Consider the following 27428-nt stretch of genomic DNA (forward strand, 5'->3'; position numbering starts at 1 on the left):
GGATGGAGAGAGGGGAGATGGAGAGAGGGGGAGATGGAGAGAGGGGGAGATGGGGAGAGGGGGAGAGGGGGAGAGGGGGAGATGGAGAGGAGGGGAGATGGAGAGAGGGGGAGATGGAGAGAGGGGAGATGGAGAGAGGGGAGATGGAGAGAGGGGGAGATGGAGAGAGGGGGAGATGGAGAGAGGGGAGATGGAGAGAGGGGGAGATGGAGAGAGGGGGAGATGGAGAGAGGGGAGATGGAGAGAGGGGAGATGGGAGATGGAGAGAGGGGGAGATGGAGAGAGGGGGAGATGGAGAGAGGGGGAGATGGAGAGAGGGGGAGATGGAGAGAGGGGGAGATGGAGAGAGGGGGAGATGGAGAGAGGGGGAGATGGAGAGAGGGGGAAGATGGAGAGAGGGGGAGATGGAGAGGGGGAGGAGATGGAGAGAGGGGGAGATGGAGAGAGGTGGAGAGGGGGAGATGGAGAGAGGGGGAGATGGAGAGAGGGGGGGATGGACAGAGGGGGAGATGGAGAGAGGGAGGGAGGGGGGGATGGAGAGAGGGAGGGAGGGGGAGATGGAGAGAGGGAGGGAGGGGGAGATAGGGGGAGAGGGGGAGATGGAGAGAGGGGGGGATGGAGAGAGGGGGATGGAGAGAGGGAGGGAGGGGGAGATGGAGAGAGGGAGGGAGGAGGGGGGGATGGAGAGAGGGAGGGAGAGGGGGGATGGAGAGAGGGAGGGAGGGGGAGATGGAGAAAGGGAGGGAGGGGGAGATGGAGAGGGGGGAGATGGGAGAGGGGGAGATGGAGAGAGGGGGAGAGGGGGAGATGGATAGAGGGGGGGATGGAGAGAGGGGGAGATGGAGAGAGGGAGGGAGGGGGGGATGGAGAGAGGGAGGGGGAGATGGAGAGAGGGGGAGATGCAGAGAGGGGGAGAGAGGGGGAGGAGGGGGAGATGGAGAGAGGGAGGGATGGAGAGAGGGGGAGATGCAGAGAGGGGTAGATGGAGAGAGGGAGGGATGGAGAGAGGGGGAGATGGAGAGAGGGAGGGATGGAAGAGGGGGGAGATGGAGAGAGGGGGAGATGGAGAGAGGGGGGAGATGGAGAGAGGGAGGGATGGAGAGAGGGGGAGATGGAGAGAGGGGGAGATGGGGAGATGGAGAGAGGTGGGGAGGAGAGAGGGGAGATGGAGAGAGGGAGGGAGGGGGGGATGGAGAGAGGGGGGAGGGGGGAGATGGAGAGAGGGAGGGAGGGGGAGATGGAGAGAGGGGGAGATGGAGAGAAGGGGAGAGAGGGGAGAGGGGGAGAGGGGGAGAGGGGGAGATGGAGAGAGGGGGAGATGGAGAGGGGGGGATGGAGAGAGGGGGAGATGGAGAGAGGGGGGAGATGGAGAGATGGAGAGAGGGGGAGATGGAGAGAGGGAGGGAGGGGAGATGGAGAGAGGGAGGGAGGGGGCGATGGAGAGAGGAGAGGGGGAGATGGAGAGAGGGAGGGAGGGGGAGATGGAGAGAGGGAGGGAGGGGGAGATGGAGAGAGGGAGGGAGGGGGAGATGGAGAGAGGGAGGGAGGGGGAGATGGAGAGAGGGGGGAGATGCAGAGAGGGGGGGATGGAGAGAGGAAGAGGGGGAGAGGGGGAGATGGAGAGAGGGAGGGATGGAGAGAGGGGGGGATGGAGAGAGGGGGAGAGGGGGAGATGGAGAGAGGGAGGGATGGAGAGAGGGGGAGAGGGGGAGATGGAGAGAGGGAGGGATGGAGAGAGGGGGAGATGGAGAGAGGGAGGGATGGAGAGAGGGGGGGATGGAGAGAGGGGAGGAGGGGGAGATGGAGAGAGGGGGGAGATGGAGAGAGGGGGGGATGGAGAGAGGGAGGGATGGAGAGAGGGGGAGATGGAGAGAGGGAGGGATGGAGAGAGGGGGAGATGGAGAGAGGGGGAGATGGGGAGAGGGGGAGAGGGGGAGATGGAGAGAGGGGGAGAAGGGGAGATGGAGAGAGGGGGAGATGGAGAGAGGGAGGGATGGAGAGAGGTGGAGATGGAGAGATGGAGAGAGGGGGGGATGGAGAGAGTGGGAGATGTGGAGAGGGGGAGATGGGGAGATGGAGAGAGGGGGGGATGGAGAGGGGGAGATGGGGAGATGGAGAGAGGGGGAGATGGAGAGAGGGGGAGATGCAGAGAGGGGGGGATGGAGAGAGGGAGAGAGGGGGAGATGGAGAGAGGGGGAGATGGAGAGAGGGGGAGATGGAGAGAGGGGGAGATGGAGAGAGGGGGAGATGGAGAGAGGGGGGGATGGAGAGAGGGGGAGATGGAGAGAGGGGGAGATGGAGAGAGGGGGGGATGGAGAGAGGGGGGGATGGAGAGAGGGGGAGATGGAGAGAGGGGGAGATGGAGAGAGAGGGGGATGGAGAGATGGAGAGAGGGGGAGATGGAGAGAGGGGGAGATGGAGAGAGGGGGAGATGGAGAGAGGGGGGGATGGAGAGAGGGGGAGATTGAGAGAGGGAGGGATGGAGAGAGGGAGGGATGGAGAGAGGGAGGGATGGAGAGAGGGAGGGATGGAGAGAGGGAGGGATGGAGAGAGGGAGGGATGGAGAGAGGTGGGGATGGAGAGAGGGGGTGGTGATGTTACCTACTTCGCCTGGTGTACAGGAGGTTTTGGGTTCGATCTGGAGAGGGGGGAGATGGAGAGGGGGGGGTGGAGATGGGGGGGTGGGGGAAGCGACGACAACGCCGCGTGACGTTGACGTGCCCCCCCCCCCCCTCGCGTGACGTTGGCGTGCCCCTCCCCCCCCTCGCGTGACGCTGGCGTGCCCCTCCCCCCCTCGCGTGACGCGAACCGGTGGCTCGCGAGACGGCACGTTGTGTGCCGTCTCGCTAGCCACGCCCACGCCGCGTCCGTCCGCCGCGACCCGATGGGTTTTGGGCGAGATGTTGACTACCTCGCCCGGTGTACGAGACGTCGTCGGTTCCATCCCGACCCTGATATCAGCCTGCTGCATATTTGGAGTTTGCGTATTCTTCTCACGGTTGCGTGGATTTTCTCAGGGTCGCCCGGTTTTTCCCCTCCGCACTTCTAACTTAACAAGCGTTCTAGAATATTTGGCTGCTGTTGATTTTTACGCGCGATGATAAGCCGTCGCCTTCGTTTGGGCCAAAATAAAAATAAAATAACCGAAGCGCCCAGGCAAAACCCGCGTGTGCATGAGTGCGCGCGAGCGGGTGGGGGGGGGTGGTGAGCGCTTTATCCCGCACAGACGGAACAGTTGGAGGTCAACTTTTTTTGCCGTACCGCCTTGTCCTGGCAGAGCTAGGTAGGGTCAACGGCGTCCCCTTCGATGTGGCGTGGCGTGGCGTGGCTCAACGTCGCTCAGCGTGTTGTGACCACGCGTGACGTCCTGTGCCGGTGACTTCGCTTGCCGCGCATCGATCGACGTGGTTGCTTGAACTGATTTATTTCGCACCGTACGTAGCCGACCATGCAAATCGGAGGTGGGAGTGGGAGTTGGGGGTGGGGGAAGGACAGTGCAAAGTTGTAAAGAAATGTGTGAGATTCATGCGGTGCGGTTCACGCGCTCCGTGTGTGTATGGTTCGTGGAGTTCATGCGGTGGTGCAGTTCACGCGGTTACATGTGTGTGAGGTTCATGCGGCATGCGGCATGGCTCATGCAGAGCACGTTCAAGCGCGCGCGGTTCGCACTGTGGTTCATGTGGTGCGGTTCAGTGTGGTACGTACGTGTAATGTATGTTGAGATAGCCTTTGGGTGAGTGGGTGGATCGGTGAGGCGAGCGAATGAGTAAATCGGTGAGTGATTGAGATGGCGGGTGGGTGTGAGCGGGTGGGCGCGTGAATCGGTGAGTGAGTGAATTGATGGTTTCACTCGTGATGAATGGACTAGGCGGGCGAGTGGATGGTTTCACAAGTGGTTGGTGGGTGAATCGGTGAATGAGTTGATGGTTCCTCCATTGGTAAGCGGGTGGTGAGTAAGTGTGATACTTCTTCCTTCTCTCCCACCGTGCTTATCGTTTTGGTTTTGTTTGTGGTTCCGCCACCCTTGTGCCGAGACGATGACGACCACGACGCCTGGCATGACTCTCCTCTGTCCAGTCCATCTGTCCGTCCGTGTCTCTCACTCTGTCTCTCCCTCCGTCCTCACCCCCCCTCACCGCCTCCCCCGCCCACCCACGCGGCCACCAGCAGGACGCGTTGCCCGTCTGGTCGGACGCGTCTCCCCCGTGGCGGGCCTACTCCCCGCGCCGTAGCCCCGCCAGCCTGCGCCACCACCAGCACCAGCCGCAGCCGCTGCAGCGCCATTCGGCGCGCTCGCACTCCAGCGTGCGCTCCGCCATGTCTTGCGGCGCCGGATCTTCCCCCAACGCCGCCGGTATCCGGCACGTGGCGTCAACGGCGTCGTTGCGAGCCGGCACCGGCGGCGGCGGCGGCGGCGGCGGCGGCGCGGCGGTGCACGCGCGCAGCCCTTCCGCCACCAGCCTGGGGTCCGTCTTCGAGGTGAGGTTCTTGGGGGTGGGTTTGTGCCGTGGTGGCACGGAGATGTTCACCACCTCGCCGGGTATGGCAGCGGCGACGTTTGGTTCGGTCCCCGACCCTGACGCTGTGAGCGGGAATGGAACTCGGGTCATCCCGCTCCGCTGTGGCCCCAACCTAACGCCGGCGACGGTTATCTGAGCTGGTCCCCGGGGGCCTCCCCTAGGTCTGCTCGGCCTCAAATGAGCACCTGGTGCGGTGTGTAGTGAAACATCGCCACTGGGGAGACGAAGGCGGTCAGGCGTGGTGTTGGCCATCCACACCCCCCCCCCCCCCCTTCGTGTGCCGTTCCGGCCTTCATAGGTGCTCATCGCTAACAGCACTCGCCCCAACAGTCTCTTCAGACTATACGGGGGGATCTGTGTCTTTTGGAGAGGTAGCGTAAGTGGTTAGCAGCGCGCTGCACTTGAGGAACCCGGTGACCCGAGTTCGATTCCCGCTCGCGGCCAACACCGGCGACGATTATCGCTGTGCAATAAACACCACCGCGGGGGGAGACAAAGGCCACCCACCCCCCTTCGTGTGCCGTGCCGGCCTTCACAGGTGCTTCTCGCTAACAGCACTTGCCCCGACAGTCTCTTCAGGCTACCACTGAGTGGGGGGCTGGTGGCGGGGGGGGGGGTGGTATCTTTGTCTTTGTGCGTCAGGCCGAGGGGCACGGCGCGAGCGTTGACCCGGGCGACGTTTCGCGTCTCACGGCCGACGTGCGCCTCTTCACCGACGCGCTCGGCAAGCTCCGTGACGTCTTCTCCAACCCAGGTGGGTGCCGCTGTGGTGGTGGGGGGGGGGGCAAGGGGGGCTGGGGGGGCCAGGGGGGCCGGGGGGTGGGTTTAGGAGTCGCAACGTTTAGTTTGTGATGCGTGTTTTTGCATGCTTTGTTTATCTTTTCTTGTACTCTGCACTTCCGTCGTGTTTTTTGTGTTGTTGTTGTTGTCGTCGTCACGTTCTTACCCCCGTGTTGTCCCCTTGAAAAAGAGCTTCATAGCTCGTCGGATTCCTCCAGTAATACGTAAATATTCTGATTCTAAAATTGCAAAATGTTGCAGTGGGTTTACTCTCTCCCGACACGTAACCTGATTGGCACGTTTTGTTTATGTGACGAAAACCTTACTACTCCATTGGCTGTGTCGGGTGGCGGTGGCGGGTTTAACGACGCATTTATATTTACGCGATCCAGCCCAACAGAAACAACCTCCTATTATGGCCTTCAACGGGCCGTTGGGGCAAGTGCTGTTAGGGAAGGCGCCGCGGTGCCTTGGAGATGTTAACTACCTCGCCTGGTGTACAGGAGGTCATGGGTTCGATCCCGACCCCGACAACGCCTGCTGTATATTTGGAGTTTGCGTGTAGCGAGATGTTAACTACCTCGCCTGGTGTACAGGAGGTCGTTGGTTCGATCCCGACCCCGACAACGCCTGCTGTATATATGGAGTTTGCGTGTAGCGAGATGTTAACTACCTCGCCTGGTGTACAGGAGGTCGTGGGTTCGATCCCGACACCGACAACACCTGCTGTATATTTGGAGTTTGCGTGTAGCGAGATGTTAACTACCTCGCCTGGTGTACAGGAGGTCGTGGGTTCGATCCCGACACCGACAACACCTGCTGTATATTTGGAGTTTGCGTGTAGCGAGATGTTAACTACCTCGCCTGGTGTACAGGAGGTCGTGGGTTCGATCCCGACCCCGACAACACCTGCTGTATATTTGTGGTTTGCGTGTAGCGAGATGTTAACTACCTCGCCTGGTGTACAGGAGGTCGTGGGTTCGATCCCGACCCCGACAACACCTGCTGTATATTTGTGGTTTGCGTGTAGCGAGATGTTAACTACCTCGCCTGGTGTACAGGAGGTCGTGGGTTCGATCCCGACCCCGACAACACCTGCTGTATATTTGGAGTTTGCGTGTAGCGAGATGTTAACTACCTCGCCTGGTGTACAGGAGGTCGTGGGTTCGATCCCGACCCCGACAACAGCTGCAGTATATTCGGAGTTTGCGTGTAGCGAGATGTTAACTACCTCGCCTGGTGTACAGGAGGTCGTGGGTTCGATCCCGACCCCGACAACACCTGCTGTATATTTGGAGTTTGCGTGTAGCGAGATGTTAACTACCTCGCCTGGTGTACAGGAGGTCGTGGGTTCGATCCCGACACCGACAACACCTGCTGTATATTTGGAGTTTGCGTGTAGCGATCCCGACCCCGACAACACCTGCTGTATATTTGGAGTTTGCGTGTAGCGAGATGTTAACTACCTCGCCTGGTGTACAGGAGGTCGTGGGTTCGATCCCGACCCCGACAACGCCTGCTGTATATTTGGAGTTTGCGTGTAGCGAGATGTTAACTACCTCGCCTGGTGTACAGGATTTTGAATGTGAAGACCGGCACCGTTTGTCTCCCTAATGCTGATGGCCCTCGTTTACGGCCAAGTCGACTTAGGGGAGACCCAGGACCGGTTCAGATAAGCGCGAGTGGGAATCGAACTCGGGCCGCCAGGTTCGTGGCGCAGTGCGCCAATTGCTGCGCTACGGGTCCCTCGCGCGCACGCGCGTAGGTCACGCACACGAACGCTTTCATAGCTACTGATAGGCCCAAAACTGAGGGCTGCACGATTGTGCTTTAGGATTGCTGACCGCTCACCCGTCCTCTCACCCACCCAAATCACTGGCTCGCTCGCTCGCTCACCAACTCACGCACTCACCCGTCCACTCACCCACCCACTCACCCACCCAATCGCTGGCTCGCTCGCTCGCTCGCTCACCAACTCACGCACTCACTCGTCCACTCACCCACCCACGCACTCGCTCAGCTTACTACCTCACAAACTCGCTCACTCGGACGCTCGCAGCCTACTCGCTCGCCAACTAACTCGCTCACCCACCCTTGAACTCACTCGCTCACTCACGTGCTCGTCAGCACGCTCCCTCACCCATCAACTCGGACGCCATCGTGATGAGACGTTACACACCTCGCCTGCTATATAGGAGTTATACAGGATGTCTCTCGTGGGTTCGATCCTAACCCTAATGCCTGTATATTTGGAGTTTGCGTGTTCTACCCGTGGTCATTTCGATTTTTTATCCGGATCCTCCGGCTTTTCCCTGCACATTTATTATCGACAGGACACGTTTCGATTATTTGGCTGCCGCCATAAATTTGCCCGTGATGATAAGCCCACTTGGTTGAGCTATCATTTGTGGCCTAGGTCGCTGCTGAGAAAAGGCTGTGGAGCTCCGTGTGGGGCCTTACCTTGAAAAATAAAAATAAACAGTTTAGTTTATTAACGAATTCGCTCGCTCACTGAACCAGTGAACGACTCGCCCCCCACATACCAACTAATTTACTCGCTCGCCCACCAACTCGCTCGTTCGCGAACTCGCCCATTCACCCATTCGCTCGCCAACACACCCACCGACCCGTTTAGCGAGCGCCCATGAAGGGCGAGACACCGCACGCGGGGCCGCCTTTGCCTCCCGAGTGGCAACGTTTGCACGCCGCACCGGGTACGCATTTGAGGCCGAGTCGACCTAGAGGTGGCCCAAGACCCGGATCAGATTAATCCCCCGCAGGTTTCGGTGGCCGTGAGCGGGAATCGATCTCGGTTCGCAGCCAGGAAGCGCAGCGCAGCGCGACTAACTGCTGCGCTTACCGCACGGGACATTTTGATAGCGGCTGCATTCTAAACTTTCCCCGTGCATCTGAAAGTTGAGGCTGCTCGGGGGGTGGGGGTGGGTGGGGATGTTGCTTTGGGACGGTCGCTGGGATTGTTGACTGCTCCCTAAGCTCACCCAGAACGGGGCGCTATCTGATTTTAAGTGGAGTGTTTGTGAGTAATTTCTCTACCCCCCCCCGCCCTCCCCCCCATAAGAAGTGTGTGTTTATACGAGTGAGCCAGTGTTTGTTTACATATACGCGCTGTTTTTGTTTATTCGGGTATGCCGGGCCGCTGCCGTCTGTATATGTGTGTGTGTGTACGCGGAGCGGTGGCGCAACGGTTAGCGCGCCGCGCTACGAACCCGCTCATTGCCACCAACACCGGTGACGGTTATTTGAACCGTTCCTGGGCCTCTCCCCTAGGTCGACTAGGCCTCAAATGAGTAACGTGGTGCGGTGCGTAAAAACACCGCCACTGTGGAGACGAAGGCGGTCGGATGTGGTGCCGGGGCCGGCCACCCCACCCGCTCATGTGCCGTGCCGGCCTTAATAGGTGCTACTCTCTAACAGCACTTGCCCCAGCAGCCTGTTAAGGCTATACGGGTATCTTTGTCTTTGTGTATATATACGTGTGTGTGTATATACACGTGTGTGTGTGTGTACACACACGTGTGTGTGTGTGCGTGCGAGCTCTTCCCTTGGGAAGGCGATTGGAGTTTTGAGGTTTTGCCCTCTTCCTCTGCCTGGGCGTGGCCCGGAAGCCTGTGATCACCGCCGCCACCACCACCACCACTACCACCATTATTACTCCCGCCACTACCACCACCACCACCACTATTACTACCACCCCCACCACGACCACCACCGCTAACACTGCCACCTCTACCGCCACCACTACCACCACCACTACTATCACCGCTACCGCCACCACCACCACAACCACCATTATTACTCCCGCCACTACCACCACTACCACTATTACTACCACCCCCACCACGACCACCACCACTACTATCACCGCTACCGCCACCACAACCACCCCCACCACCCCACCACCACTATTACTACCACTGCCACCATTACCACGAACACTACTACTATCACCTCTACTGCCACCACTACCAACACAACCACTACCACCACATACAAAGACAAAGATCCCCCGTATATCCTTAATAGACTGTAGGGGCCAGTGCTGTTCGTGAGCACCTATGAAGGCCGGAACGGCACACGATGGGGTGGGTGGCCAGCACCGTACCAGACTGCCTTTGTCTACCCAGTGGCGATGTTTATACATTCGCGTCGGGTACTCGTTTGAGGCTGAGTCGACCTAGGGGAGGCCCAGGACCAGTTCAGATAGTCGTCACCGCTGTTGGCCATGAACGGGAATTGAACCCGGGTCGCCGGGTTCATAGCGAAGCGCGCTAACCACTGCACCACCGCTCCCCTCATACACATACAAGTACCCACACACACGGAGACGAGCGGGCACGAGTTGCCTGCTCCGTCGCGGCGTGATTATCTCCGACGTGAGAACGTCACGCGCTCCCGCTCCTCATCTCCCTTCACCATCTCCCTTCCCCGTTCTGCATCTCTCTCAATAGTTCCGTGTCTCCGTGTCTGTGTGTCTGTATGTATCTCTCTGTGTCTGTACTATGTATCTCTCCGTGTTTCTCTGTCTGTGTGTGTATCGCTCCACGTCTCATTGTCTCTCTAACTCCATCTCTCCGTGTCTGTGTGTCTGTCCGTATGTATCTCTCTGTGTCTGTACTATGTATCTCTCCGTGTTTCTCTGTCTGTGTATCGCTCCACATCTCATTGTCTCTCTCTCTCTCTAACTCCATCTCTCTGTGTCTCTCTGTGTCTGTCCGTATGCATCTCTCTGTGTCTGTACTATGTATCTCTCCGTGTTTCTCTGTGTCTGTGTGTGTGTATCGCTCCACGTCTCATTGTCTCTCTAACTCCATCTCTCCGTGTCTGTGTGTCTGTATGTATCTCTCTGTCTGTACTATGTATCTCTCCGTGTTTCTCTGTCTGTGTATCGCTCCACGTCTCATTGTCTCTCTCTAACTCCATCTCTCTGTGTCTCTCTGTGTCTGTCCGTATGTATCTCTCTGTGTCTGTACTATGTATCTCTCTGTATGTATCCGTGTTTCTCTGTGTGTGTGTATCGCTCCACGTCTCATTGTCTCTCTCGCTAACTCCATCTCTCCGTGTCTCTGTGTCTGTCCGTATGTATCTCTCTGTGTCTGTACTATGTATCTCTCCGTGTTTTCTCTGTGTCTGTGTGTGTATCGCTCCACGTCTCATTGTCTCTCTAACTTCTCTCTAACTCCATCTCTCCGTGTCTCTCTGTGTCTGTCCGTATATATCTCTTCGTGTCTGTATATGGGGCACCACAGTGGCGAGCGTGTTAACTACCTCGCCTGGTATACAAGAGGTCGTGGGGGCGATCCAGACCCTTGACGCCTGCTGTATATTTGGAGTTTGTGCGTCTCTCTCTTTCGCTGTCCCCGCGGTCGTGTTGATTTTCTCCGGGACCTCCGGCTTTTCCCTCCATATTTAGAATCAACATCAAAGTTTTAGAGTGTGGCTGCTTCAGATTTCCACGCGATGAGCTGCTTCGTTGAGCTATCATTTGTGATAGGCAGGTCGCTTCTGAAAAAGAGCTACGTTGCTCCGTGGGCATTAACTGGTAAAATAAAAAAAGTTTGTGGTGTATCTCTTTATGTACATCCCCATATATCTCGCCTCTCGCTTTATCCCTGTGCACCTCTGTGTCTTCGTGAACTCTCTTTCAACGTCTCCCTGTAAATCTCCATCATTCCGTGTCTCTTTGTCTCCCACCTTGTCTGTCTCCGTATCTCTGAATCTTGTTTCCATCTGTATCGCTGCGTGATTATCCGTGTTTTTCCCTGTCAAGAGTCCGTCTCTCTGTCTCTCCTTGTCTCTCCCTGTCTCTTTCTGTCTCTCTCGCCTTGTTCTCTCCCCGTCTCTCGTTGTCTCTTTCTATCTCTCTCTTTCCCTGTCTCTTTCTCTCGCTCTCTTTCCATGTCTGTCTAAGTACCCCCCTCCTCCATCTCTTCTACCCCCTTCTCTGGGGCTGTCGCTCTCCCTGTCTCTCTGTGGCTTTCCATGTATATCTAGGCACCATCCCCACCCAGACTGCACCCCCTCCCCCTCCTCCATCTCTCTACCCCCACCAACTTGGCTTTGGTATTTCAGCCGGCGTGGTGGCAACTGTGTGGAAACCGGGCCACAAAGATGCGTTTGTCGAGTTCGAACACAGTGGGGAATGGTGAGAGACGGAAGAGAGAGAGAGAGAAAGAGAGGCAGGAGAGAGAATAGATAAGAGTGGGGGGTTTACATAAAGCAAAGCATAAAAAAAACCCTCAAAAAAACGAAATGATGAACGGAGCAAAGTGCCGACTACACCGAGCATCTTCTTGTATCCTCTGATTGTAAAAAAAAGAGTGGAGAGAGACAGGAGAGAAGAGGTAGGGAGACAGGAGAGAAGAGGTAGGGAGACAGGAGAGAAGAGGTAGGGAGACAGGAGAGAAGAGAGGAGAGGGACAGGAGAGAAGAGGGAGAGAAAAGAGAGAGATGGGGGGGGGGGAGGTACTCTTGCGATGAGAATGCGTGCGATCTGTGGAATGTGTAGCTGGACACGAGACGCAATATCCGGCCAATCCGGGGGCCAAGGGGAGAGCGGCGAGGGAGGGGAGAGCGGCGAGGGGCAGAGCTAGCGAGAAAGAGGAAGGAGGGCAGCGTTTGTTGTTGCGGGCCATCCCAAGTCACCATCCGTCCTCGCTGACATCGTCACCATCGCGGGGAAGATCGTTATCTGAGATCAGATACGGTGGTGATTGTGGCTCTTGTTCCTGAGCAGACACACACACACCGCACAAAGATAAAGGTCCCCCGTGTAGCCTTCACAGACTGTCGGGAGCGACTGCTGTGAGCGAGCGGGCGGCACCGATAAAAGCCGGCACGCCGCACGAAGAGGGGGGGGGGGTGTGGGTGTGGCCAGCAACCACGCCCGGCCGCCTTTGTCTCCCCAGTTGAGATGTTTACGCGTCCATCGCTGCTGCTGCTGGCTGGCTGGCTGGCACGAGGAGGTCACGGGACAGACCCAGGTGCCACATGGGTTGACCGATTGGGATGACTGGCAGATGCACCACCTGTGCTCCCCCCCCCCCCTCCGCTGTGCCAACTCGCTGCGTTTTATCCGCCCGCCGCTCCGCTCGTTGTTGTGAGCGTCGCTCCTCTGCCGCCCGCAGTTGCCAGAGGGGCTCGCTGACGTCACGGTGTCCAGACACAAAAGACAAAGATCCCCCATATAGACTTAACACACTGTTGGGGGCAAGTGCTGTTCACGAGCACCTAATGAAGGCCGGCACGGTACACGGAAGGGGTTGAGTTGCCACCACCACCACCACTCCCGGCCGCACTTGTATCTCCCCCCCCCGCCTCCTCACAGTGTGATGTTTTACACTGCACCAGGCACTCATTTTTAAGGCTGACTCGACCTAGGGGAGGCCCAGGACCGGTTCTGATGTTACTGCCTAGCATCGGTGGCCGTGAGCTGGGTTCGAACTGAGGTTGCCGGGCTCGTAGTGGTTTAACCAGTGCTAACCCTGCTCATTCCCCAACACTCATCCACTCACCCACTCGTTCACCCCCTCATTCACCCACTCGCTCATCCACTCACTCGATTGCCGGCTCATCCACCACATCCCGTAGCCACTCATTCACTCGCCCACCCACTCATTCACTCGCCCGCCCACTCACTCACTCACTTGCTCATCCACTCAATTGCCGGCTCACTCACCCAATCGCTTACCCACTCACTCACTCAATTACCTGCTCACCTACTATCTCGCTCACTCACCCACTCATTCACCCACTCGCTCATCCACTCACTCGATTACCGGCTCATCCACCATATCCCTTACCCACTCGTTCACTCGCCCACCCACTCACTCACTTGGTCATCCACTCACTCAATTACCGGCTCACTTACCTACTCAATTACCTGCTCACCTACTATCTCGCTCACTCACCCACGTATTAATTAACACACTCATTCACCCACGCGCTCTTGCGACTCCTCAATGCTGGGCTCCCAGTGCTCTCAACCGTGTACACACAGAACCAACTCGACACCTGTCAGACGATTGGATGTGGCAACACGAGCCTTCATCCAGCAGTGGATAGATCGTCTTTCGTATGGCCGATTATAGATGCAGAGCAACAACGACAGTGTCGCATTGAGGTGGTCAAGGCCAAATAACCGCGTCAGCAGGAGCAAGCGGAGTCTTAGTGTATCATCATCATCACCACCGTGATGTCTCCTTTGTATTTGTGGATCGGGCGATTGGCGTCGGTATACGTCGTCTGTTCTGGACGACCACAGTCACACACTTCTCCTGGAGAGATTTTTCATTGTCATTTTGTGCATCATCACGTAGCCGCATCTACTGCCATGGTTTGTGCAGTGGGTGATGCGGTTTAGGGGGTGGACCATGGTCTGTTCTGGGGCAGTGATAGGGGTTGGGACAGTGATAGTGATAGAGGTAGTGATAGGGGTCGAGGTAGTGTTATGGGTAGCGATAGTGATAGGGGTTTGGATAGGGGTACGGCTGGTGATGTAGACGCAAGCGCAGACTACAGTGTCCGCGTTCAGGTGGTCAAGCTTCAGTAGGAGCAAGCGGAGTAGTAGCGTATCATCATCATCATCGCTGTGATGTCTCCTCCTCCGTGTTTGTGGAGCGGGCCATTGGCGTCGTTCTACGTTGTACTTACGGGCCTGTTCTGGATGATCACAGTCGCGCCGCTGCCACGGTAGAGTGTTTTTTTTTTCCATTTGTGCATCATCAGTTATCCGCGTGTACTGCCATCGTTTGTGCAGTGGATGATGCGGTTTGGTGGGTGGGCCAATGAGCAGCTTCGTGGAAGTTCTAACCTCGGGGGGTGCCGGGGGCTCTAATGCGGTTGGGTCTATCGCAACAAGGGCGCTGTTTGTGAGTTTCTCTTCAACTCCATTCAGCTGCCTCAAGCTTCATCGGGGATGGATCCTGGCCGCTGATGATGATGATGACGGCGACGACGATGACAACAACGACGACGATGAGCAGCGTTCACTCGTCGAACATAAACACGCGCGCCCATTCAGACATGCAAACACAAACCCGCGTAAATAAACTCGCTGAAGACAAAGATTCCCTCCCGTGTAGCCTCAACAGACCGTTGAGGCAAGTGCTGTTAGTGAGTAGCACCCTGTGAAGGCCAGCACGGCACTCGAGGGGGGTCGGTGGTCCACACCACGCCCGGCCGTCTTTGTCTCTCCAGCGGCGCACCAGGTATTCATTTTTGAGGCTGGTTCGACCTTGGGGAGTGCCAGGACCGGTTCAGGTAACCGTCGCTGGTGTTGGTTGGCCTGATTGGCGTGAGCAGGAATCGAACTCCGGTCATGGCCGGGTTCGTGTCCAGACACACACACACACCCGCACAAGAACAGCAAACGGCCACCATTCGCCACTAAGTGGCGGTGACGTTTCACTACGGTGCTTGTGCCAGGCCAGGTGCACTCAAAGACGAAGAAACCCCGTATAGCCTTCACACAGACTGTTGGGGCATGTGCTGTTAGTAAGTAGCACCTAATGACGAAGGCTGGCACGGTACGTGATGGGGGGGCCGGGGTGGTCACCACCACGCCCGGCCGCCTTTGTCTCGCCAGCGGTAATGTTTACACACCGCACCAGGTACTCATTTGAGGCCGAGTCGACCCAGGGGAGGCCCCGGGACCGGCTTCGGATAATCGCCACCGGTGTCTGTGAACCGTGAGCGGGAATCGAACTCGGGTCACAGCCGGATACCGTAGCACGGTGCGCCAACTGCTACGCCACCGCTCCCCATGACACAAACATACAAAACACACACACACACACGTAAATAAACACACGGACGCACAGACAAAACTACGACGTGGATCACCGAGCAAGATAACGCGTTTTCATGGGGGGGGCGGCACGACATTCCAAGCGTCATCTTTCTTGCATACTCTCCAAAAGCAACGCCCAACCTCGAGGACAAAGACGAAGGTCCCCCTGCCCTCCCAACAGACCGCCGGGGCAAGTGATCGTAGAGCGAGCAGCGCCAGCAGCACCAGCAGCACCAGCAGCAGCAGCAGCAGCGCCAGCGCCAGCAGCTTTTGTCTCCCCCGGAGGCGCCTCCGGTTCAGCGCGTTTGGTTACGTACGGCGCGAAAGAAATTCCACGCACGTGTACGTACGTACGTACGGAGGCAGTGTTTACACACCGCACTCGTGTGCAAGGCCGAGTCGACGTAGGGGGGGGGTTGGTGGTGAGAGGAGGAGGAGGAGGAGGCCCCGTTACGTGGCCGGGAGATGATCGTCGGCGGCCGCGAGCGGGGAGGGAATCGGAACTCAGGCCGCAGCGCGCGAACCGCTGCGCCAAGCGCGCCCCCTCACTGGCGCCAACCCGGTGGAGACGCTCGCAGCCGCGAATACAGGCGCCAGTTACCGGGACAGCCGAGTTAGACGCCCCTGCCCCTGCCCCCCTTTCCCGTCTGCCGCAGAGGCTCCAGCGAGCCGCATCAAGCGAGGGCGGCGTCTCGCGTGAATCGAAACGCCGCAGCAAGCCCCTGGCGGCTGTGTAATAGGGCGATTTTTTTTAAGGAATTAAGACACCTTGGGTGGAAATCGCCAATCGGAGGTTTGTGGAATCGGTGTGTTTGTGCTGGAGGAATCCGATTGAGCTACGAAGCTCTTTATTATTATTATTTTTTTACTTTACAGATGTCCGGTAGATTTTTGCCGATTTTATATGGGAAGAGAGAGGGTTTAGGCGTTGGGGTTGGCGTTGCCTCTGCCCATGTGCGTGGTATTGCGGGGTCGTTCAATCGAGGCTGATCGTATCGATTACGCTCTGTCGATCCGGCGCCCGGCTCAAAGTTGATCGGGCGGCCGTCCTGAAAATGTCGATTGATTGGCAAGCGATGCTCGGATGGCGGTTAGCCGCACCCCCTTCACTTGATTGGCTAGCACCGGCGAGACCGGCGATTCCGTCGCAGTCTGCCTTCATCGTTGTACCGCAGCGCCTTCTTTCATGACGATTGCCTTGCGCCACGCAGGGGCAGCTGCCGCTGGGGGTGCCCCTAGGCTGGACCACACAGAAGCGACGTCACTCGCATTACCGAGATTGGTGCAGCGCCGTATCAATGATGGCGCCAGCACCCCACGCACCCAATTATAATTGCACGTGCAGCGGCCTTAGTGACGACGGAGACTGTTGACTTGAGGCAACACGTATTTATTACAAACGCTTCAGCAGTAGCGACCCTGACGCTTGAAGAGGGTAACGGCGTCTTCGCCCGTGCTATACAGAGGGAAGTGTTACCCCGAGTTAATGCCCCACGCTAGCTCCCTACTTCCCTCTATCCTGGTCCTCCCCCTCCTGGAGGCTATCTGACCTGGGCCCAGCTTCGGCGCAGCTCTCGATCACCGGCCACACGGGCCCGGCCCTCAGAAGGACATCGGCCCTCGCGGCTCCGGCGTCGCACCCCTTGGCTCGCTCTGCCCGGCCCTGAAAAGGACAGCGAGTCCCATGAGTTGCAGGGTCTGGCTAGTCGGTCTTCTTCTCTCTTCACTGGCTCTTCACCTCGGCCTGGTGGAACTCCCCTCTCAGCTCCCCGGGTCCCCCCAACCTTTTATACTGTTTCTCACCGAGGGGCGGGGCTGGGAGGGGATCACAGCGTCCCCCACACCCCCCCCCCCCCCACAGCCCCCCCCCCACGGTGGTGGCCTTTATCGGACGCGTTTGTGGCCACCGTTATACAACCGCGTGTCACCCTCCCGTAACGCCCCTACGCATGCAACAATAATAATTATTCTACGAGACGAATTACGTAATGCTTATTTTTGTGACGGCGATGGTGTGTCTCTCGTCCCACCGATGCAATTATCATCCGCTTCCACCGCCCCACCAATACCAATCCCAATACCCGCTAGTCGCAACTAAGTGATGGTGACGTCACCACGGCGCCTGTGCCAGGCCAGGTGCACTTTGAGGCTATCACGCGAAGTGTGAAGGCTTGCTGACAGGAGGGCCCCACAGGACAGACCCAGAAGGTGCCATGGGGTTGGCTGACTGAGATTGCTGGTAGATGCACCACCTGTACCCCCTACTGTGGCAACTCGTTGCATTTTAGCCGCCCGGCGCTCCGCTCGTTGTTGTGAGCGCCGCTCCTCCGCCCTCCGTTGTCTTTGCTGGAGGGCGACTGCCTCCAACTGCCCAGCAGCGTCCTTCACGAGCCTCCTCCACCACCACCACCACCGTCTTCAGTAATAATGATATAATTCGTATCATATCATAATTAGCATTATATAATAATTATAATTACTGATGGGGAAGTGAAAGCGGCTGATCGCAAACCTGACTGTCACCCACTCCGACCCGCGGTCCACCCGTCCCATATGGAGTCTCAGATTGCAGCCTGCTACTGTTTTCTGACCTCTGGAGTTTACTCTGTGGCTGCTTAGTCTGTCTGTGTGTGTGTGTGTATGGAGCGGCGGTGCAGCGGTTAGCGCGCTGCGCCTCGAACCTGACTACGACCCGAGTTCGGTTCTTCCCGCTCACGGCCACTAACACCGGCGACGATTATCTGAACCTGTCCTGAGCCTCCCCGAAGTCGACTCGGCCTCAAATGAGCACCCGGTGCGGTGTGTTGTAAACATCGCCACGAAGGAGACAAAGGCGGCCGGGCGTGGTGCTGGCACACCCACCCCCCTCGCGTGCCGTGCCGGCATTCATAGGTGCTGCTGGCAGCAAATGGGGGGGCGGTGGCAATGCCAGCGGTGGTGGTTGCGGTGGCAACGGTGGCGGTTTGCAATAGTGCCGGTTGCGGTGGCAATGGTGGTGGTGGCGGCAAATGGCGGGCAGGTGGCGATGTCAGCGGTGGCGGTTGCGACGGGCAATGGTGGTGGGTGGCAGCGGTGGCATTGGCAATGGTAGTGGTGGCATTGGCGGCGGCGGCGGTGGCGGCTATGGTGGTGCGGGTTGCGGTTGGCGCTAATAACAGGAAAGGCCGGGTCGCAGTGGCACAGGAAGCGCCTCCAGAAAACAAACACCGCGCTACGCTCGGCAGCGGCAGCAGGGGTACGGAGGGGAAGCGGAGAAATAAATAACGCGGCCGCGCATTATATCACTCGCTCGCACTCGTATACACGGACACATTCGTATACACACGCGCACTGACACACTCGTACGCACGGAGGGGGAGGAGGGGAAAGAGGGGGGCACGGAGGGCATGGGGGCAATGAGGAGGGCAGCGTGGGGGGGCGGGGGGAGGGGCACGGGTGGGAGGGGGAGGAGGGCACGGGTGGGAGGGGGAGGAGGGCACGGGTGGGAGGGGGAGGAGGGGAGGAGGACACTACACCTCCCCCTCCCAATTATCCTGTCCGTCTTTGGGAGAGGAGCGGCGGCAGCAGCCGGAGGAGGAGGAGGAGGAGGAGGCGGCGGCCACGGGGCCGTGTTTACAGCGGCGGTGGAGGACTCCCATCTGGCAATTAGCGGACGGGCACTCGTGCGCAGTGATGGCCTTTAAAGGGAGCGGAGGGCGCAAGCGCTCGCGTCCTCCCACGCCCGCTGGAGGGGTGGGGGGTGGGTGGGGGACTGGTAAAGCGGTACGCAGCCATCCACCCCCACCACCACCACCACCACGACCTCACATTCGTTCCCTAGCCCCTACGCTCCCCTTTCTCCACCCCCCCCTCTCTCACTCTCCCACAGGGTCCCCTGCTTGGTGGTAGCGGGCGAGGTTCGGTCTTTGGTCATCGGGGGTTTTTATTGCTCTTCAAGTCCTGCGGGGAAGGCGGGGGGGCGGGGGGGCGGGGTGGGGGGGGTTTTGGCGAAGCGTGGTAGCCGTGCGTGGCCGCGAAGGGTGCCGTCGCCGCCGCCGCCGCCGCCGGTTCCGACGTCGCGGTTACGTTGGGGGTACCGGGTAACCCATCAGGCGTGTGCGGCCTTGCCCCGTGGCCCCCCTCTCTCTCTCGCTCTCCTACAGGGTCTCCGCTCGGTGCTATCGGGCGAGGGAGCGGGGCGAAGTTTGGTCTTTGGGGTTTTGTGGCTCTTCGCGTGAGGGGGAGGCGGGGGGGGGGGGGGGGGTGGCAGGGGTTGGCAAAGCGCGGTGGCCGTGCGTGGTGGCGCCGATTCCGACGTCGTGGTTACGTTGGGAAAAAAGCATCGGGCGAGCGGCCGTGGTGGGGGGGGGGGGAGGGTGGTGGGTGGTGGGTGGGAGGTAGGGGGGCGATCAACGCAAACGCGTCTTTCGCGACTCCGATTGGCACGGTTGGCTACGTACGGTGCAAAAGAAGTTCGACATGCGTGCACTACACTACGCACTACACTATACACGACATACTACGCTACGCACTACGATGCACTGCACTACTCGATACTGCAATTCTTTAGAACTGCTTCTTGTGTTTAGTTGAGTGTCCTTCCCCTGCACCTCCGATTGGCTCGGTACGGTGCAAAATACGTTATACGTACACACTACGCTATACGCTATCCACTATGATACACTACACCACTATACTACATTGACAGCTAATTTCTTTAGAACTGCTTTTTGCGTTTAGTTTATTGCCCTTCCCCTGCACCTCCAAATGGCACGATTGGCTACGTACGGTGCAAAAGAAGTTATACATACAGTGGTACCTCGTTATACGTCGTTAATTCGTTCCAGAAGGGAGGACTTATACCGAAAATGACGTATGCACCAAACGAATTTTGCCCATAAGAAATAAATGGAAAGGAAGTCATCCGTTCCGGAGTACTGTATAAGAAATTATATTTTATATGGCATATTATACATTAATGGAGTTTTATTTATTTATTTAAAGCTTTCGTAACTGCCAGGGATTCATATTTTTGGTTCTTTCAGTAAAGGCGCATAGAAGGGAAACAATAAAACAAGAGAAAAAAATAAAACAATAAAATTCTCACGACGTTTCGACTGCAACACAAGCAATCATCATCAGGTGTGAAAACCACAGTAAGAACATTTTGAAAAAAGTGGCGGGTTTTTTTTACCGTTAGCACCACGGATATAGATGGACTCGTCCATCTGAATAACTGCCAAATCGCTCTCCGATCAGCACGGTTGGCTACGTACGACAACCGTACGTGTACGTGTGTCTAAGTTCAACGTGCGCACATACACGTACACGTACGTACGTTTGTCAAGAGCACGATCTCCCTGTGCGTGTGTGGCTGCTGCTGTTGATGTTGAGCAGCAGCAGCTGCTGCTGCTGCTGCTGGGAGTTTTTTTTTTGTTTTACACCGAGCTGGTCGATGAGCCGGGTGAATGCGTCGGGAGGAGCAGCGAGGAGTGGTGGATCCTCGCTGCTGTGATGATGCCTCCTCCTTCCTATAGATCTGTGCGAGTCCTGGGGGTCTCTGTGTGTGCCTGTGTTTTGAGTCTATGGGGAGCGGCAGTGTAGCCGTTAGCGCACTGCCCCACAAACCTGGCGCCACGCGGGTTCGGCTCCCGCTCACGGCCAACACCAGTGACGGTTATCTGAACTGGTCCTGGGCCTCCCCTAGGTCGACTCGGCCTCAAATGAGTACCCGATGCAGTGTGTAAACATCACCACTGGGGAGACAAAGGCGGCCGGGCGTGGTGTTGGCCACCCACCCCCTCGTGTGCTGTGCTGGCCTTCATAGGTGCTCGCTAACAGCACCTGCCCCAACAGTCTGTTATTTGTTTTTTATTGTGTGGAGTGTTTGTATTCTCCCCCTGTTCAGTAAGGGTTTCCTGTGGATTCTTCAACTTCCTCCTATAGTTAAACACCAAGATCCACCGTGTAGCCTTAACAGACTTTTGGGGCAAGTGCTGTTAGCGACTAGCGAGCACCTATGAATGCCGGCACGATGGCACACGAGGGGGTGGGTGGCCAGCACCACACACGCCTGGCCGCCTTTGTCTCCCAAAGTGGCGATGTTTACACACCGCAGCAGGTACTTATTTGAGGCTGAGTCGACCTAGGGGAGGCCCAGGACCGGTTTGGATGATCACCGGTGAGCCGGGTTCGTAACGGCAAAGTCACTCAATTGGTGATCACAATCAGAATATTTAACACTGGAGAAATCCGATGCGCTATAATGCTCCTGCACGGGGTCAGAACGTTACGACAATAAACAATGCCAACATTCGATAGGGGTGCAAAGTAACGAATTGCACAAATAAAACTAAAATAGTTTTTATTTTTATTTTACCAGGTAAAGCCAACTGAGCCATTGGCTTTTTCATTAGTGTGACCTGGCGTTCACAAATGATGTGTGGCTTGTGTCATGTGGAAATGTATAGCAGCAGTGAAATAATCTAAATGCGTAATGTTGATTCTAAATGTGGAGGGAAATACCGGAGGATCCCGGAGGAAAAAAAAAATTCCACACGACCACGGGGCGATCGAGATGAAGAGAGAGAGAGAGACACGCAAACTCCTAATATAGAGCAGACGTCGGGGTCTGGATCGAACCCACGGCCTCCTGCAAGCCAGGCGAGGTAGTTGGCATCTTCCTAGCCACACGCAAACTCCAAATATACAGCAGGCGTCGTCAGGGTCGGGATGGAAGCCACGACCTCCTGTATACCAGGCGAGGTAGTTAACATGTCGCCACATGCAAACTCCATATATACAGCAGGTGTCAGGGTCGGGTCGAACCCACGACCTCCTGTATACCAGGCGAGGTAGTTAACATTTCACCATTGTGGCATTCCCGAGTTCGATTCCCGCTCACGGCCAACACCAGAGATGATTATGTGAACCGGCGCTGGGCCTCCTCTAGGTCGACTCGGCCTCATGAGTACCTGGTGCGGTGTTTTAGTAAACGTTGCCACTGGGGAGGCAAAGGCGGTCGGGGTCTGGATCGAACCCACGGCCTCCTGCAAGCCAGGCGAGGTAGTTAACATCTCCTCGCCACATGCAAAACTCCTAATATACAGCAGGCATCAGGGTCGAGATCGAACCCACGACCTCCTGCATACCAGGAGAGGTAGTTAACATCTCCTCGCCACGTGAAAAACTCCTAATATACAGCAGGCATCAGGGTCGAGATCGAACCCACGACCTCCTGCATACCAGGAGAGGTAGTTAGCATCTCCTCGCCACATGAAAAACTCCTAATATACAGCAGGCATCAGGGTCGAGATCGAACCCACGACCTCCTGCATACCAGGAGAGGTAGTGAACATCTCGCCACATGAAAAACTCCTAATATACAGCAGGCATCAGGGTCGAGATCGAACCCACGACCTCCTGCATACCAGGAGAGGTAGTTAACATCTCCTCGCCACGTGAAAAACTCCTAATATACAGCAGGCATCAGGGTCGAAATCGAACCCACGACCTCCTGCATACCAGGAGAGGTAGTTAACATCTCCTCGCCACATGAAAAACTCCTAATATACAGCAGGCATCAGGGTCGAGATCGAACCCACGACCTCCTGCATACCAGGAGAGGTAGTTAACATCTCCTCGCCACATGAAAAACTCCTAATATACAGCGGGCATCAGGGTCGAGATCGAACCCACGACCTCTTGCATACCAGGAGAGATAGTTAACATCTACTCGCCACATGAAAAACTCCTAATATACAGCAGGCATCAGGGTCGAGATCGAACCCACGACCTCCTGCATACCAGGAGAGGTAGTTAACATCGTCTCGCCACATTAAAAACTCCTAATATACAGCGGGCATCAGGGTCGAGATCGAACCCACGACCTCCTTCATACCAGGAGAAGTAGTTAACATCTCCTAGCCACACGCAAACTCCAAATATACAGCAGGCATCAGGGTCGAGATCGAACCCACGACCTCCTGCATACCAGGAGAGGTAGTTAACATCTCCTCGCCACGTGAAAAACTCCTAATATACAGCGGGCATCAGGGTCGAGATCGAACCCACGACCTCCTGCATACCAGGAGAGGTAGTTAACATCTCCTCGCCACATGAAAAACTCCTAATATACAGCGGGCATCAGGGTCGAGATCGAACCCACGACCTCCTGCATACCAGGAGAAGTAGTTAACATCTCCTAGCCACACGCAAACTCCAAATATACAGCAGGCATCAGGGTCGAGATCGAACCCACGACCTCCTGCATACCAGGAGAGGTAGTTAACATCTCCTCGCCACATGAAAAACTCCTAATATACAGCAGGCATCAGGGTCGAGATCGAACCCACGACCTCCTGCATACCGGGAGAGGTAGTTAACATCTCCTCGCCACATGAAAAACTCCTAATATACAGCGGGCATCAGGGTCGAGATCGAACCCACGACCTCCTGCATACCATGAGAGGTAGTTAACATCTTCTCGCCACATGAAAAACTCCTAATATACAGCGGGCATCAGGGTCGAGATCGAACCCACGACCTCCTGCATACCAGGAGAAGTAGTTAACATCTCCTAGCCACACGCAAACTCCAAATATACAGCAGGCATCAGGGTCGAGATCGAACCCACGACCTCCTGCATACCAGGCGAAGTAGTTAACATCTCCTATCCACCGGGGCACCACAAGCGCAGTGAATAAGCCGTGTTTCCCAAATGTAGTGAGCAGCAAGCGACAACATCGCCCCCTGTCCTCTACTGCGTCAAACTCTCAGCAGGAGCCCTCCCGAAAAGTGATCTCGGCGACTCGCCGAAACTTTTAGGGTACAAATCCAATCGAGGTTTAAAATGGGGGGGGGGGGGGGGGAAAGATGCAAAATTGCCAGAACGCGTGGTGTGTAGCAGCAGCAGCAGTGGCGACGACATCGCCTCTGCCACCCCCCTTACTCTCCCCTACTGCGATACACTCTTAGCAGCACCCTCCTCCAAACTGATGTCGGAGACTCGCCGAGACTGTTGGGGTACAAGTCCAAAGAGTTTAAAACAAATAAATAAAATAAAACAAATCGCTGAATGCCAGAACCTGGTACAGCGGCAACGGCAGCAGCGACAACACCGCCCCTCTGCCACCGCCCGCCCCTCTGCCACCGCCCGCCCCCTCTGCCACCGCCCGCCCCCTCTGCCACCGCCCGCCCCTCTGCCTACTGCGAAAAACTCTCTCGGCAGGACCCCTCCCGCAAAGTGATCTCGGCGACTCGCCGACACTTACAAAGTACGAGGCCCAATCGACTTTAAAATATAGAACTAAATAAAAATCGCCAAATGCCAGAACCAGTGGCCGGCCCACCGGCGGAGAACCGTGCAAGTGGTGGTGGGGGGGGCGGGGGGGCGGGGGGGGGGCGGGGGGGGCGGGGGGGGCGGGGGGGGTTAAGGGAAGGAAAAAAAAGTGAAAAACCGATAAAGCAGCGTCGCGCAGAATCGCCGTGTGACGCAAGAATGCACGCGGCCAAGTGCACACCTTATAGGGGGCGTGCGATCGCAGAGAGAGGAGGGGGGGCGGGCGGGCGGGCGGGCGGCACTCGCTCTGCGCTCTCCGCTCCACCGTGGGAAAGCCCTGGCGGCGGCCGCGGAGACGGGCTGGCGGTCGTGAGGAGCGGGCGGAGAGAGAGCCCACCCCCCCAGGTCCCTCGTTGGGAGTCACGGTCACGGCGCTCGCCGATTGCCCCTGCTGACGTCGAGACGCAGAGAGATGGGAGACGTAGGGGTGGGTGGAGGGGGGTGGTCGACCGGAGGAATGTGGCATCATTCGCCCGGCCGGGTTAGGGGGTCACGACCTTTGGGATCTTTTGTGTCACGGCGGCAAGAGGTGGGCGCGCCACGGGGCCCCGTGGCGCGCCCAGCGCGCGCGCTCTGGTGGCACTCGCGCGTGCTCACTCACTCACTCGTACTCACTCACTCAGTCGTACTCACTCACTCAGTCGTACTCACTCACTCACTCGTACTCACTCACTCACTCGTACTCACGCGCACTCACTCACTCGTGCTCACTCACTCACTCGTGCTCACTCACTCGTGCTCACTCACTCACTCGTACTCACTCACTCACTCGTACTCACTCAGTCGTACTCACTCACTCACTCGTGCTCACTCACTCGTGCTCACTCACTCACTCGTACTCACTCACTCAGTCGTACTCACTCACTCGTACTTACTCACTCACTCACTCGTACTTACTCACTCACTCGTACTCACGCGCACTCACTCACTCGTGCTCACTCACTCGTGCTCACTCACTCACTCGTGCTCACTCACTCACTCGTGCTCACTCACTCGTGCTCACTCACTCGTGCTCACTCACTCGTACTCACTCACTCGTACTCACTCAGTCGTACTCACTCACTCACTCGTACTCACTCAGTCGTACTCACTCACTCACTCGTGCTCACTCACTCGTACTCACTCACACACGCGCACTCACTCACTCGTGCTCACTCACTCACTCGTACTCACTCACTCACTCGTACTCACGCGCACTCACTCACTCGTGCTCACTCACTCACTCACTCGTACTCACTCACTCGTGCTCACTCACTCGTACTCACTCACTCGTACTTACTCACTCACTCGTACTCACTCACTCGTACTCACTCACTCGTACTTACTCACTCACTCGTACTCACTCACTCGTACTTACTCACTCACTCGTACTCACTCACTCGTACTCACTCACTCACTCGTACTTACTCACTCACTCGTACTCACTCGCTCACTCGTACTCACTCACTCGTACTTACTCACTCACTCGTACTCACTCACTCGTACTTACTCACTCGCGCTCACTCACTCGTACTCACTCGCTCACTCATACTCACTCACTCGTACTCACTCGCTCACTCACTCACTCATACTCGCTCACTCACTCGCTCACTCACTCACTCGTACTTACTATCTCGTACTTACTCGCGCTCACTCACTCACTCGTACTCACTCACTCGTACTCATTCACTCACTCGTACTCACTCACTCGTACTCATTCACTCACTCGTACTCACTCACTCGTGCTCATTCACTCACTCGTACTCACTCACGCTCACTCACTCACTCGTACTCACTCACTCACTCGTACTCACTCGTGCTCACTCACTCACTCGTACTCACTCACTCACTCGTACTCACTCACTCGTACTCACTCACTCGTACTCACTCACTCACGCGCACTCACTCACTCGTACTCACTCACTCCCGCTCACTCACTCGTACTCACTCACTCGTACTCACTCACTCACGCACACTCACTCACTCGTACTCACTCACTCCCGCTCACTCACTCACTTGTACTTACTCACTCACTCGCGCTCAATCACTCGTGCTCACTCACTCACTCGCACTCACTCACTCGCACTCACTCACTCCCGCTCACTCACTCACTTGCACTTACTCACTCACTCGTATTCACTCACTCGTACTCACTCGCGCGCGCTTACCTACACGCGCTCGCTCATGCGTGCTCACTCCTCTTGCTCACACGCTCACTGTTGCTCGCTCACCCTTGCTCGCTCGCTCGTGCTCGCTCACCCGTGCTCGCTCGCTCGTGCTCACGCTGGCTCGCGCCCTCTCTCTCGCTCGCTTGTGCGTGCTCGCCCACGCGTACGAGCAAGGGGGAAACACTCTATCCCGTACAGAGGGAACAGGCGGAGTCCACACTTTGCTGCTGGTACCGCCTTCTACCTGGCAAAGCCAGGGGGGGTGTGGTACGGCTTCCCATCGACGCCCACCCACGGGTATAAGGGAGTGTGGAACGGATGGAGATCCACACTCTGCTGCTGTACCAGGGGTACGGCTCCTTTCCCGACGCCCTGCCACGGGCTAGAAGGGACTTTCACACCTGACCTGCGTGTGTCTGATCCACCAACCCTTGCTGGATACAGGCAGCCCCCCCTCGAGGGTCGACGTCGCCGCAGACCCATTTGGGATTCGCGAACCCCGCAGGGTAATGCAGCGTGCTTGGAAACATTTTTGTTTTTGTTTTAACGCTTACGTGCGGCACAGAGAAGGGATGACGCGCTAACTAATGCGACGTTAATAGCTTAAAGCCGAAACGAGAACGTGAAAGAGCGTTCCCCCGCGTGCTTGAGCCACCGCTGCCTGGAATCTTCTCTCCCAGGTGGTTCTCCGGAGCCCGGAGGCGGCGCATCTCTCGCGGCGTCGTTGGCAAAATTCTCAGAAGTGTTAATTTTTTTGTGTGTGTGCGTGTATATATGTGGGGAGCGGTAGTGTAGCGGTTAGCGCGCTGCGCTATGAACCTGGCGACCCGGGTTCGATTCCCGCTCACGGCCAA

At 57.0% G+C, this 27428-nt stretch overlaps 1 protein-coding gene across 1 annotated transcript in view; it reads left to right on the forward strand.

Annotated features, from left to right (window-relative positions):
- The window catches only part of LOC116958225 (rho GTPase-activating protein 45-like), a 123197-nt gene that overhangs the window by 24514 nt on the left and 71255 nt on the right, over positions 1-27428 (forward strand). Inside the window, exons 2-3 of the mRNA XM_076056184.1 lie at positions 4168-4479; positions 5163-5274. Of these exons, the coding sequence (XP_075912299.1) occupies positions 4168-4479; positions 5163-5274 (424 nt within the window). The remainder of the gene's footprint in view (positions 1-4167; positions 4480-5162; positions 5275-27428) is intronic.

The sequence above is a fragment of the Petromyzon marinus genome, chromosome 74 (assembly GCF_048934315.1).
Source record: "Petromyzon marinus isolate PM22_M1 ecotype Great Lakes invasive population chromosome 74, UKy_Petmar_22M1.pri1.0, whole genome shotgun sequence".
Lineage (NCBI taxonomy): Eukaryota > Metazoa > Chordata > Hyperoartia > Petromyzontiformes > Petromyzontidae > Petromyzon > Petromyzon marinus.